The following is a 13,861-nucleotide window of genomic DNA, read 5'->3' as shown; positions in this document are numbered from 1 at the left end:
CTATGGCCGAAACCTTTTGGACTCAGAGAAAGCCAAAGATCGCTTTTTCAATTAATAAGAAAAAATAAACACGAAAAAATCACGATAGCTGCTCGCAACCCAGTGGTACCGCGGTTTCATCGGTTTTCGACGGCGAAAGACCAAAATAGATTTTTACATACAATGTCAAAAATATTCAATTCAACTCATTACTTATATGTGTCAGAAGCATGTTAATGATGTTTTTTATGCAATATTTCATGAAATTCATCTACTAAACGAAGCCTTGTATCCACAAACGCTGTAAGATTTACATTGTAGCCTACGTAGGCCTACTGTTTCTTTTTGTCAAAGTGACGTTTAAATAATGAAATGTTCCAAGATAAAGTAACACTATTATTTTAAACTATATTAAGCTGTATATGAGTGCAAATTGCCACCATAAAACCGCAAATGAGTGCTTATTCAATCCTTCAAAACGTCAGCTTGCAAGGTCGAATCACCCGGGCTCATAGAGGACTAAAAAGTGACGTCATTGGAATGTTCGGGATCAAATCGTCAAATTTAGAAATGGTAATCAGAATAAAGAAATTAATCATTTATTTACTCACATCGCAATATTTTCATATCGCAACTGTTAGAGGAAATTCTTATTACCTGGTATCGAGTTCTATGCCTGATCAATCTCGATATTTAGTGCTGAAAATATCTGGTTTATTGATATTATTCCGCTACTTTTGTTGGGTTTGAATTCGCAAATTCGAAGGGCGTCAGAACGCTTGTTTTCAACCGGAATCAACACCGTAGTGATAAAGACCTTCCAAGTTAATTTTTGCATCGACATAAAAAGTTGATTTTCTCAAAAAGTAAGAAAAATAAAATACATTAATTTTGCTGGAACACTAAAAAAATCATTCTGATTTTGGAACAGTTGGAATTATGAAGATACCTATAACAGTATTTTTATTACTATTAGTATATATTATGTAAGTTAACAAGCTAACCGATACTAACATTATATATATCATTGGCTTCTTAGGTAAAATATGTGTTTTCGTTTAAATATCACATACAGTGTATATAACAATAATGACAATTAAAGAGCTAACCGAGTTTTATAATTTTCGTGCCCCTGTGTTTTGGCTGAGGTGACCAAGATTGCATTTTACGGTCTCGGAATAGCAGTTCAGACTACTTGTTTTACACGGGTTCATAGAAATTTAACTGTTGAAAACAGATATATCTAGATTTAATATCCCATTAAAAGTTAGATAATATAAGACCACGATCGAAAGTATCGTTTGTAGCGATAGGCCAAGGACATCTCCTTGCAGGCGGTGTATGGGATTTGCAAATTATTTAGTCTAGATGAAATAAATGTTTATTCTAATTACTGGTTTATGTAAATAATGAATGTTCTTGCAATATTTCCAACGTTGGACATTTTTATTTTGCTATAATTAATATCGATGCTGCTATCGTTTATGCGAGGAGATGAGATGAAGAGGTTTTGCCGAGTCATCTCGGTTTTCCCTGTCGACACCAAAATAAAACTTGTATTGTAAGATAGTGACCGTGTATTCTGTTTATCCTGCAACTTTTTCATTATACATACAGAAGATGGTATTTAAAACGAAAGCAAATTGCCTGTTATTTACACGATTTCACTCAAAGCGAAACGCTTCTTTGATGATCAAGAAAAGATGCATTCACTAAACCGAATGAGTGTGTACTCCTTTTGACTACCGTGGGAAATATGTAAGCGACGTCATTCCAGTGATTGTGACGTCACTGTTTGGCGGGTCTGACTGCCGTTTCATTCACTCCTACTAAAAGTGACGTCACTGGAATGTTCAGGATCAAGTCATCAAATTTAGAAATTGAATCAAACGAAAGAAATTAAACATTTATTTACTGACATCGTAATATTTTCCTATTGCAACTATTACAGGAAATTCTTATTATCCGATATCGAGTTCTATGCCCGACTAATGTCGATATTAGTGCTGAAAATTCATTGTTTCTTGATATTGTTGCGCTTCTTTTGTTGACTTTAAATTCTTAAAATGAACTTAACCCGCGAAGGGCGTCAGAACGCTTGTTTTCAACGGGAATAAACACCGTAGTGAAAAAGACCTTCCAAGTATGGCAAAAGTGAATATCTGCATCAGGGAAATAGGGACAAAAAAAGTCGATTTCCTCCAAAAGTAAGTAAGTTACACTAAATTAATTTTGCTGGAACACTTAAAAATGGTTCTGATTTCAGAACAATTAGAATTATGAAGAAACCTCTTACAGTATTTTTATTATCATTATAATATATAATTTAAGTTAACAAGCTAACCGATATTTACATAATATATAATTCATTTTTCGCAATTTTCAGTCATGTGGACATGACGTACATAGCAATTATTCTACATGATGAATAATTTGCGTGCCCCTGTGCTTGGGCTGAGGTGACCAATATTACATTTCACGGTCCCGGAATAGCAGTTGAGATGGGTTGTTATCTTGTACACATGTTCCTTTCACATATTCATAATTCTAAATATAACTGTCGAAGACAGATATACATGTATCTGACCATATCCCTTCAAGTGTCAATTGGTTTAGATCATTACTCAAAAGCCAAAACTGCAATTTTTTTTGAAATTGTAACAATATTAGCAAAGTATTTGACTTGATGTATTTAATTGATATCGTGACAAGTTTTTTGTCAAATGACTCGGATCTAATGATAAGACATGCATCATTCTACAATGTAACAACAAATCAATTTATAATAACCATGGCCATAGCCTAAACAATGTACCTACTTGTGAGCATTCTCTTTTTAAACAACTATTGAATGAGGATATACCTGAATGTTTGTGTTATCATTTATGAAAGTTAATTAACTTAATAATTATAGTAAATGTAATAGCACCATGACATTTATATAAATTGTTCAATGATTACTGATCAATATCCTTTAACAGTTAAGTCCTGTAACATTTCAGTAGATGCTTCACTGGCCACCAGACCCTTAGTTATTGATAAGAATTTCTCAGCAAAGGTTCTTCACTAGATTATCTCCCCTGGTTTGAAATCTAGAATCAGATGTGTAGTATAGAGACAAAACAATCAAACCAAAATTTAGTGACGTTTTTCAATATTCTTAGAGACTGGTGGCAAATCTAAGTAGATGCATGTAATTACTGTTTTGATTCAAACAATGATTTGACAACATGATTTCTGAAGAATTGATCAAGTTTGCTGAGCATTCTATGAAAAATGCCTTGTCAAAACTGGCATGAGCCACACAAATTCCCTTTTTAGTATACAAGATAAGGTCAGAACATTGCAAGTTATAAATTCCCATTTGGCCTTGGATCTGATGATAATATTCAGAGTCTTCTGTAACTATAAGTTCATCATTCTCATTGTAAGTACAACCATTCTGTAAACATACATCCTTTGGATTATCATCCCTTCTGGTGAAAGGGCACTTCACTTCGATGATTTTACTGCCATGACATTTGCACTGAATGAACCCATCAACAGAACAACCAATATATGGCATGGTTGAATGTAACCGTAAGCCCTTCCTGGATAAACGAGCATGTATGTGAGTTTTACGACAAACTCTCATATATAGCTGGATAGCTGTGTTCTCCTTCTTCTTACCCCATAGCAGAGGGGGAGCTGAGCATTCCTCGTAGTCTCCTAAGAGTGTCTTCATCAAGGAAGGGGGGCACTTGCTATTATCCACAGCCTTGCACACTTTGGAAAAGTTGGATGCAGTTATTCTGACCTTTCTGAGTTCTTTCCAGTTGTTGTTCTCTGATTGTGTTAATGTGCATGTTTCAACATGAGATATGTTTTCCTCAGTTAATGAGAGCAGTTCCACAAACTCCTCCTCGGTATTGACATTCCTTAGTATATCTGATACAAACAAAGATGGACATTCGTGGCATTGTTCCTCCATATGAACATCAGTGTTAGGTGTATTGACATCTAGAAGTTCCAAAACCTGCATGTCTGGGGAAATCTGAAAATGAAAATAAACTAGATATAGGTATCTATAAAAATAAGACTACATTGGTATCGGTAAATTGATTAAACCACAATATCACAGTAGACATTTTGATTGCATTTACTGCATATTCATATCTAACAAATTACATATGAAATATTGCCTGGACAAACTGTAGCCGTTTTCTCACTCAGTAGTTTATTATGAATCTAATTTACTTGCAGATCAGAAGCTACATTACCTTAGGATTATAATCCTCTATAATACTAGACTAACTAGAATATCATAAACTTATGTTAAACTTAGAATGAAATGTATTAGTAAAGATAGAACAATTAAATCATGGACAGATGACACGTAAAGATTATACAAAAATTATACAGTCTTAATATAAGTATTTTATTTTATTTTGTACCTCTCTAAGGCTTTGAGCTATGTCACTGATTTCTGTCTCTGTGTAACTCTGTCTATGGTCCAAACAACGAGGGTCAAAGTGTTGAGCACTGGACTGCTGATAGTCATCGGCTGTACTAGTATACCTGTCAATAAAATATGGTATTATCAAGTGAGTCTATTAAATATTAGATTATCTTTATCAACTAAACTAAATTACTCTGAATGGCTTAAAAACTTTTGGTACTAAGTGAATAATGGTAATATATAAAAATGGAACAAGTTATAAATCACCTGATAAACAATTAAGCTATAAAAGCTCTTTAAATTTACATTTATTGTATTTCCTTTTGTAAGTTATACTGTACTATCATTAGCTTACAGAACAAATTTTATAGACTTTTGTCCCCCCCTCCCAAAAAAAAAAAAAAAAACAATTTACATACATCAACAAATGTAGTACATAATTTCGGTTTTATTGTTATAATTTTGCAAGTAGATCTAAAACCATGTATAGAGATTGTCTTTAGACTTAATTGAGAATTTGTTTAATTTGAACACTCGGATAACTCGAAGTTGTATCTCGGTCCCTTCGAGTTCGTATTAACCGAGTTCCACTATACATAAAACTTGTAAAATTATTATTGCACATTCAGTTAACTTGTGATACTTATCAAGCGATGATCAATGTACCTTGCTTTCATAACCTTCAGTTGCTTTATTGGAACTGGACAGTCATGTTGTCGTGGACGTTTCACCCAAATGTTGTCACCATCTGTTACCGACTTTACTTCAAATGCCTCAATTTAATATAGTGTAGCCCCAATATGTCTGCATGCACCATCAGCTCTGTTATCAGAAGAAAATTATTTCATTGTATTGTTTGTACACTGCTGGTACAAGCACACAAAATTGACAACAAATGGTCTTCCAATGCCTATTTAGGGAACTGAAATAGCTTTATGCTAAGGAATTGTCAGTATGATATAATATAAGTTAAGAATATAGTAAACCTCCAAATATTAACTGCATTGTCACAATGAATCCACACATTTCAAATTCAGGGATACTTGTTGATTTACATTTCATATATTACAAAAATATACATTATAAAATTTCTTACCCTCCTATGCAAGTACAGTAAGCCATCTTGATGTCACCAATATCCTTCCCACAAACAATTCACACGTCGTATGCTGACTTGGACAAATAAGTCACGTCCTTCTGAGTCGGCTTGACTGTAGCCCTAAATGCGCAAATATCGCTGGAAGGTCGGACTTCGCTGAACTGCAGGTCTTGAACATGGCCATCAAAATACAGTATATACTCGTCACACGACTTGTATGCCTTCAGTTTACGTTTACCATATGTTGATGTCTTATTTATAAGAAAGTTGAACACGTCATATAAGCTGATGTTTGGAATATTGGATAAATCCGATGTATAATTGTCTAAAACAAATGGATCTGGTATCCCGTACGTTGCAGATGTACACAATTTGTCGCCGTTATATGTCACACAATCAGGGTCTATGGGCAAGTTTATAGCTTCAACAGCTTGGCACAGATCTATCAAATGGGTTTTCTTCAAATTGGTTGTAGTTATACCTCTAATCTTAAGAAACAGCTGTAATTCTGGTACTTTCTTCGTAGATACTTCCGCATTCGCTATGTTATTTCTATGTAAACAATAGACCTTTTCACATTAACCGCGGTCCTGCTTTTCGCGCCTGCGCACAAACGCTTCCGGAAGGCATTCCAATGTTGTTTACATTAGTTACAAAAAGATGGTGAATCACTGTGTTGTATACCGATGTTCAAATCGCCAAAACCAGGAGGCCAAAGAAAAAGGTGTCAGTTTTTTCCGTTTTCCGAAGGACTCGAGGAAAAGAAAGGCATGGGTAACTGCAGTAAATAGAGCAAATTGGTTGCCAAATGAGGAAAGTCGGATATGTTCTGAACATTTTCACTGCGGGTGGCACAGTGACGAGCCAGCAGACGAAAACTACCGGCCGACGTTATTCTCGTATAAAGAAAAGACGCCGTCCGTGGCAGATCAGACGAGAACAGATAGACAGGCAAAGAGAAGCCTGCTGCAGGTAATATTTGTTATTTAGACATGAGTTCTGTTTAACATAAAACAGATTTAACAAATTGTGCACGTATGTGTATGCATGGTCAACTGAACCGCAGGAGCTTGAAGTTCTGTGAATAATATATGGTATAAATATATAAAAAAAAAATATCCCTATATCTAGTATATAGGGGTATTTTTTATATATGTATACCATATATTATTCACAAAACGTCAAGCTCCTGTGACTAAACTGAAGGAGTCAAAGTGTGTTAAATGCTTTATTAAGAATTTCTGAAGTTCCATAGGCTACAGTACTGTATATTATGTTAACATATCATATTCAAATTATGTACATGATATGTACATCTGTTATGTGAAAATATCTTATCTGTAAAAGGAGCGGGTCGGTGTGGTTTATACAGTTTTAATATGGTTTCTCAGCTGGTAACATGCTTCATTGGCTCAGTCGGTAGATCCTTGGTTCTTCACACCAAAGACCCGGGTTCGATTCATGGTCGGAGCATTCAACAGCTGGAATCGTGTGTATTTTTTCCTGTTCTACATATCTGAATTATGTTTTTAAAAAAATCTGAACATGAAAGCTGGGATTAATTTGTATGTTTTTATGAGCAATTTGTTCTATTGAAAAAGAAAGTATTTTCATTGTAGGAAATTAATGAGACAGAGTTTAAGAAAAGACGTGAGGAGGAAAGCAATTATAACTTCAGCATGTTTTCCCACCACTACTGTAAGACACATCAGACGGTACAGCCAACTGAACCAAAGACTTTTGTTGATAAAGGTTTGTACTTATCTCACTTTTAAATTTGTTTGTTAACTTATAATCTAACCCACTAGGCATATATTAAACATAGCTATACATTTATTGTGTTTAAAAATGCAGACAAACATTGTAGTGTCTCGATTGTAAACAAGAAATGTATGAACTCTGATTTTAGCACTATATCAATAAAAGTTCAATTGTCTATTTTTAAGTGAACGCTATTGCAATCTTTATTCCTTCATTTTTAGGAGTTCAGTGTGATCCTGATCCACTGTTTGAGGAAAACAGGAAACTGAAGAAAGAGCTGAAAAAGACCAAAGAACAAGTCCAGGAGTCCAAATGGGGGGTTCACAAGATCCAAGATAATGATGAGAAGACACGTTTTTATACTGGGCTACCTACATTTACTGTCTTCTTGTGGCTGTTCAAGTATGTTGTCTTTATATGTAATATATATTATTACCATAATTGTGTTATACTGTATGTGCATATAAACTACATCCAAGAATGCTAGGGTGGATATATTATGAACTAATACTGAACCTTACTTTTGAGATGTACATTTCTTAGGTCAGTATCTATCAATGCATTTGTAGTTTCAGTAAAATTATTATGAAAAATAACCAAGGTTCATTCTTGTGTACTATTATGTTCCACATGTTATCTTTGATTCAGTGAACTTGGTCAGCATGGTTATTTGAATAACATTAATAATGATTCTCTTGTAGTTTCCTTAAACCAAAGGCAGAGAAGATGAGGTACTGGGTAGGGCAGAAGACCTCAAGTTTAACAGACCGACAAAGACCATCTACTGGATCCTTGGAGCTTGTAGACCAACTGTTTGCTGTACTGATGAGGTTGCGGTTAGGTCTTTTAGTTGCTGATTTGTCAGATAGATTTCTCATATCAGAAGGAACTTTTTCAAAGTACTTTTCTACTTGGATTGTCTTTCTGCGGAAAGAACTAGATTTTTTGAATCCTTTTCCTTCACGAGATATCATTGATAGGATTATGCCAACTTCTTTTAGATTGAAATATCCCTCTGTCCGAGTAATAATCGATTGTACTGAAATTTTTATACAGCGTTCATCAAGTCTTCTTAATCAAAGTATGACATTTTCCAATTACAAGCATCATACCACTATCAAATTTTTAGTAGGTATTACACCATCTGGTATTATTTCATTTGTTTCTGATGGTTGGCCAGGAAAAACATCTGATCGTCAATTAACTATTGAATCAGGATTAATTGATTTACTTAATGAAAATGACAGCATCATGGCAGACAAAGGGTTTACAATAAGAGATGTATTAGAAAAAAAGAAATGTAAATTGAATATACCGCCTTTTAAAGGTGCTAGTGGACAGTTCTCCACAGATGAAGTTTTTGAGACACAAGAAATAGCATCATTGAGGATTCATGTTGAAAGGAGCATTGGGAGAGTAAAAAATTTCCATATTCTTGATGGAGTCATGCCACTTACTTTGCAACCATTATCAACACACATTTTTAAAGTCATCTGTTGGTTGACAAATTTTGACGTCCCTTTAGAAAATTAAGTACAGTATCGTCATGCCTGTTGTCTTGATAATTGTTTAATGACTAGGGACTTGCCATTTTATGCCAATCATGACTTCAATGTGATCACTTATGGTAAAGCTTTGCTGGACCAATCATAATTAGCAATTGTTGGGTTTTTTGTCCTAATAACTCTGATACAAGAAATAAATGAACCTTTTTTAAGTAGTTTTGTTGCAAAAGAAAAATACTTAAATATCATTAATTGTGTAATTTTAAATAACTTTTTGCAAAAAGCTTGTGTATAAATTCTTTTAGTGAAAATAATCATTACACAGTTTCATCCATCATAAAATTTTCACCTGTGGTGATCCCTGTTACTGCTACATTGATACAGACTTTTCAAGTTTTGTAAACAGGTTAAAGAATACTTTTGGTTTTGTATATGTAACTATTGTTTTATATTCAATTTATATTATTGGTCATTTAAAACTAACTGTCAGCACTTTCCAACTGGTCCACATGGGTTACAAAATCAAGATAAAGGCACTTACACCTTAACCACTGTAGTTGATACTATGACCCAAGAGTTTTAGAAAATGGTCATACAAACAATGGACATAATGAGAAAAAGTACAAACTTTAAAACTTATTTATTTCTGTAATATTCATTTCTTTTTCATTCAAAAAAGATTTCATTTTCAATACAGATTACAGAAAATATTGAGCTCATTTATTGTCCCTTTACATAAATTAAATCCCTGTTTGACTTCATACATACATGTAATAGTTCACTTTTAAGAAAAAGGGAATACAAAACAAACATATTGTAACTATTGAATACAATTAAAGACAGGTTTATTAAGTTTTTAAAAATTTGATATTCAATTACTTTAATTTGAAAGCGTCAATTATATATGTGTACATATGTATGTACTTTCTGATCAAATTACAGTTAGGAATAATCATTTCTATGCAGCTGTTAATTAATGTTATGAGAATTCCACTACCGTCTGAAGTGTTCTTCCTAACTTGAATTGTAAAAATGAAACTGGTGAAGATCAAAATGATTTTTTTTAATCTTGGATCAACTCAAAACCTTACAATATTCTATATTAAGGATCATTGTAGTATCATTTGAGAAAAGTTAAAGCTCCTCTCACCGGTGGTACAAAAGAAGGTTGAAATATACCATGTATTAAGGAAACAGTGACAACTTTTGTAAATAAGAATTAGTTCTAAATTTTTATAAAAAAAGCTCATTCTTCCTTGTGTGAAAAACATTAGGACCACTTTCTCACTAGGAAGGAGTGCCTTCACTCAGGCAACATTTTGAATGCCATAAAAAATATGTCATCAATAGCCATCTTTATTATAATTATTCTCTACTTAGGATTGAACACATTGCTTTCTGAATATTAACAAAATAATTACTGGTAAAATACTGGGGAAATATGCTAATTATAAAATTCCACAAGTTTGGGCATCATTGCATTGACATAATCAATATCAAAATTAATTCTTTCAACAAAGATGTTGTTCTTTTGTGCACCTGTCCACACAACAAAGTCACAAAATGGCAAAGACATGATTGCCATTTCCCCCTGTACCTGGGAATAATACTTGTGTTTTCGCCTTAACTGTACCTTTTCCTCTACACACTCAAGGCAGAAGTCATTACTGTTCAAGGCAACAATATCCTGTACCTCCATTTGGTTAACCTTAATCCCCTTGACCGAGTATGGACATTTCACTTCCAACACCCCACTTCTGTCACCTTCAATTACTCTGCCATCACTGGATGCACCCAGAAATGAATGAGTTTCACACAATGTCAAGCCAGTATTTTCCACCTCGAAAGTGATGTTGGGGTTGACCATTATCTGCAGGTGTGTGTACTGCTCTCTAGCTTTACTTTCGCAGTCAATGCCCCACTGTACAGCAGTTGGTAGTGCATCATAGCTGAAGAATAAAGTGTAATTGATTCAGGTTTATACACCTATCCAATTTCATGAAGTTAAATTATCTCCCTTTGCCCCCATTTAGTTATTTTATTAGTTTTTTGTTTCATGCCCTATTAAATATTAATACTCAGTTTCATTTAAGGACATGCCAGTTTTTGATGTGGTGGGAGACCAGTGTTTCAAGAGAATAATAACACTGAGCAATGCAAAGTGAGGGAGGAGATAAATCAGTGCTACTTGTTTGTTGAAGTCAGACCATACTAATGGCTACTGAGGCTCCTGTGCATTAATCATAGATTTTAGTACACAAACACTTGAAAATGAATGATCTATAAATTTACCAAAATTTAAGGAATGAAGGTAATTCTTATCGTAAACTTGCATGCATAATACATAATCCCTTGTGATAATATCTACCTGTCAAGATTTGATCCATTTAAGATCCTTTTTACTAAAGACTTTGGGTTGTCACCTGCACTCAAGACATCTCTAAATATGGAACTGGTCAGGCGGCCAATATGCAGGTCTTTCCACATCTGTGATACCCTCTGGTCTCTTGTGTGATGCTCTATGAAACTGACCAGTTCTGCACTTATGCTCAACGAGGGTACTGTAATTCAGTAAAAATTTCATGTCAATTATGTCAATTGTACATGTACAGTACATATACCTGTCAACAACAAACTGTTATTACAGTATTGTTACTTGATAAGTGCACTAATTGATATGAATTGGTGTATTTAGTAAAGTTATATTTGTAAATCAAAATATTATGAGCTTCAAGTTGTTATTTATTTAATTGAGTGATTCTGATAAGGTTTTGTGATGTACAATTTTTGACTTACAATTTTCTTTACAGGCATTTGTAAACAGCATTTTTTTCCATCTCCAGAAACATTGGGTCTATTGTGGAACTGACCTCCATTTCAATAGAAGCATCTGGGGCAGTGTCTGGTATATTCCACAAATGTGCTAACCCTAAAACAAATTTTTTATTTTTATTTGAGTCACTCTTGTTGTTAGCCTTGGTAAACAAAATTCCCTGGCTGTTTCACAGATGAAATATAGGAATGCTAAGCCATTCATTTTAAAGGTTATGTACGGTGGCTGGGAGCGGACATGAAGTAAATAAAATTATTGCGTTCGAACGAAATATTATTGCGTGGGAACGAAATACTATTGCGTTCGAACGAAATATTATTGCGTTCGAACGAAATACTATTGCGTGGGAACGAAATACTATTGCGTTCGTACGAAATATTATTGCGTGGGAACGAAATACTATTGCGTTCGAACGAAATATTATTGCGTTCGAACGAAATACTATTGCGTGGGAACGAAATATTATTGCGTGGGAACGAAATACTATTGCGTGCGAACGAAATATTATTGCGTTCGAACGAAATATTATTGCGTTCGAACGAAATATTATTGCGTTCGAACGAAATAATTATTGCGTGCGAACGAAATAATTATTGCGTGCGAACGAAATAATTATTGCGTGCGAACGAAATAACTATTGAACTCATTATCATACATGGATGATATGACAGTAATCATGCTACCGTAGTAATATGATTAAGATATGGCCTACAACTTATGAAACGGCACCTTATCTAAAAAGATGTTTTCCTTATTTTTAACTATTTAAAGTCTTGTTTATTGTATTATACTTTATATATCTAATGAAATACACGTACCTATGATGGCGTACAGGGGACACTATACATGTCTATAATTGTATCTATCTTGTACGTACAGCATATATATATATATATAGTATCTTGTACATATGAACAACTTAGTATATAAACTTGTACGTACAAGATATTGTTATAATTTGTAAGATATGAAGTTGTACGTACAAGATGATAATTTGCAGGTACAAGATACTAGGCTGTACGTACATGATACAACGATGTACGTACAGACGTACAAGATAAGTGTTTGTGCATACGTACGTACAAATGTACACGATACTGTAACAAAAGATACTAAAAAGATACTAAGTTAAACGTACAAGATAATAATCTGTATGGACATGATAAATAAAACTATATATTGGTCCTAACACGCTGCCGTAAATAAAAGCAGTATATGTGCTTTTATATTACTGTGTATATGACTTTAATACATTATGCTTCAATATTTCCATTTGAATGTGTGCAATTGTGTTACAACGAAAGTTGTTTTGTATCAATACTTAGTCAACTATTTTAAAAAGTAAAACAATGAATTTACATGACTTTCTCTACAATTTTAATGCAAATCATTGAAGGCAAATACTGAAATAGAATACAAATCCAAATAATACATGCAATAAACTTTAAATTAATGGTTTCGAAGCAAAATATACTTTATAAAATATACCTTATTAAGAAGGTTTACACAAAACCACTTTAAATGACCAATTACAAAGAATATTGATATGAAATTGCAGACTGCCACATTTGAAATAGCCAAAGGTAAACCGCTGATATTTCGTTCCCACGCAATAATTATTTCGTTCCCACGAAATAATTATTTCGTTCCCACGAAATAATTATTTCGTTCGCACGCAATAATATTTCGTTCGCACGCAATAATATTTCGTTCGAACGTAATAATATTTCGTTCGCACGCAATAATATTTCGTTCGAACGCAATAATATTTCGTTCCCACGCAATAATATTTCGTTCGCACGCAATAGTATTTCGTTCGAACGCAATAATATTTCGTTCGAACGCAATAGTATTTCGTTCCCACGCAATAATATTTTCGTACCCACGCAATAATATTTCGTTCGAACGAAATAATATTTCGTTCCCACGCAATAATATTTCGTTCGAACGCAATAGTATTTCGTTCCCACGCAATAATATTTCGTTCCCACGCAATAATTTTATTTATTTCATGTCCGCTCCCAGCCACCGTAGTTATGATATAACTTTCAAGAGTAGTAATTTTGTGTATAGATATTTCTTGGCAATATGCACATAAGATATTACCCAAAATATTGCTAATTTATTTTATAAATTAAGGTTTTCTACCTGTATTATTTTTTTTTATTTTGATTTTGTCTAGTCATGCAATTGTAAAATATTGAGGCCATTTAAGATTAATCTTTCGCTTTCCATGCAAAAACATA

At 33.6% G+C, this 13,861-nt stretch overlaps 3 protein-coding genes across 3 annotated transcripts in view; 2 read left to right on the top strand and 1 right to left on the bottom strand.

The window, feature by feature from the left end:
• The window catches only part of LOC138330740 (uncharacterized), a 34,053-nt gene that overhangs the window by 5,149 nt on the left and 15,043 nt on the right, over positions 1-13,861 (top strand). The window lies entirely within an intron of this gene.
• Positions 3,140-5,654, bottom strand: LOC138331062 (uncharacterized). The gene is made up of 4 exons (XM_069278521.1): positions 5,514-5,654; positions 5,084-5,239; positions 4,413-4,536; positions 3,140-4,012 (listed from the first exon to the last, which is right to left on the bottom strand). Exons 2-4 carry the CDS (start codon positions 5,092-5,094, stop codon positions 3,140-3,142), a joined length of 1,008 nt encoding a protein of 335 aa, XP_069134622.1. The 5' UTR covers positions 5,095-5,239; positions 5,514-5,654.
• Positions 6,045-10,255, top strand: LOC138332193 (uncharacterized). Its single transcript, XM_069280197.1, has 4 exons — positions 6,045-6,488; positions 7,136-7,268; positions 7,499-7,679; positions 7,979-10,255. The coding sequence occupies exons 1-4, from the start codon at positions 6,177-6,179 to the stop codon at positions 8,808-8,810; spliced, it is 1,458 nt and encodes a 485-aa protein (XP_069136298.1). The 5' UTR covers positions 6,045-6,176; the 3' UTR covers positions 8,811-10,255.

The sequence above is a fragment of the Argopecten irradians genome, chromosome 9, assembly GCF_041381155.1.
Source record: "Argopecten irradians isolate NY chromosome 9, Ai_NY, whole genome shotgun sequence".
Taxonomy (NCBI): Eukaryota; Metazoa; Mollusca; class Bivalvia; order Pectinida; family Pectinidae; genus Argopecten; species Argopecten irradians.
This window is presented reverse-complemented; position numbering and strand designations above follow the sequence as displayed.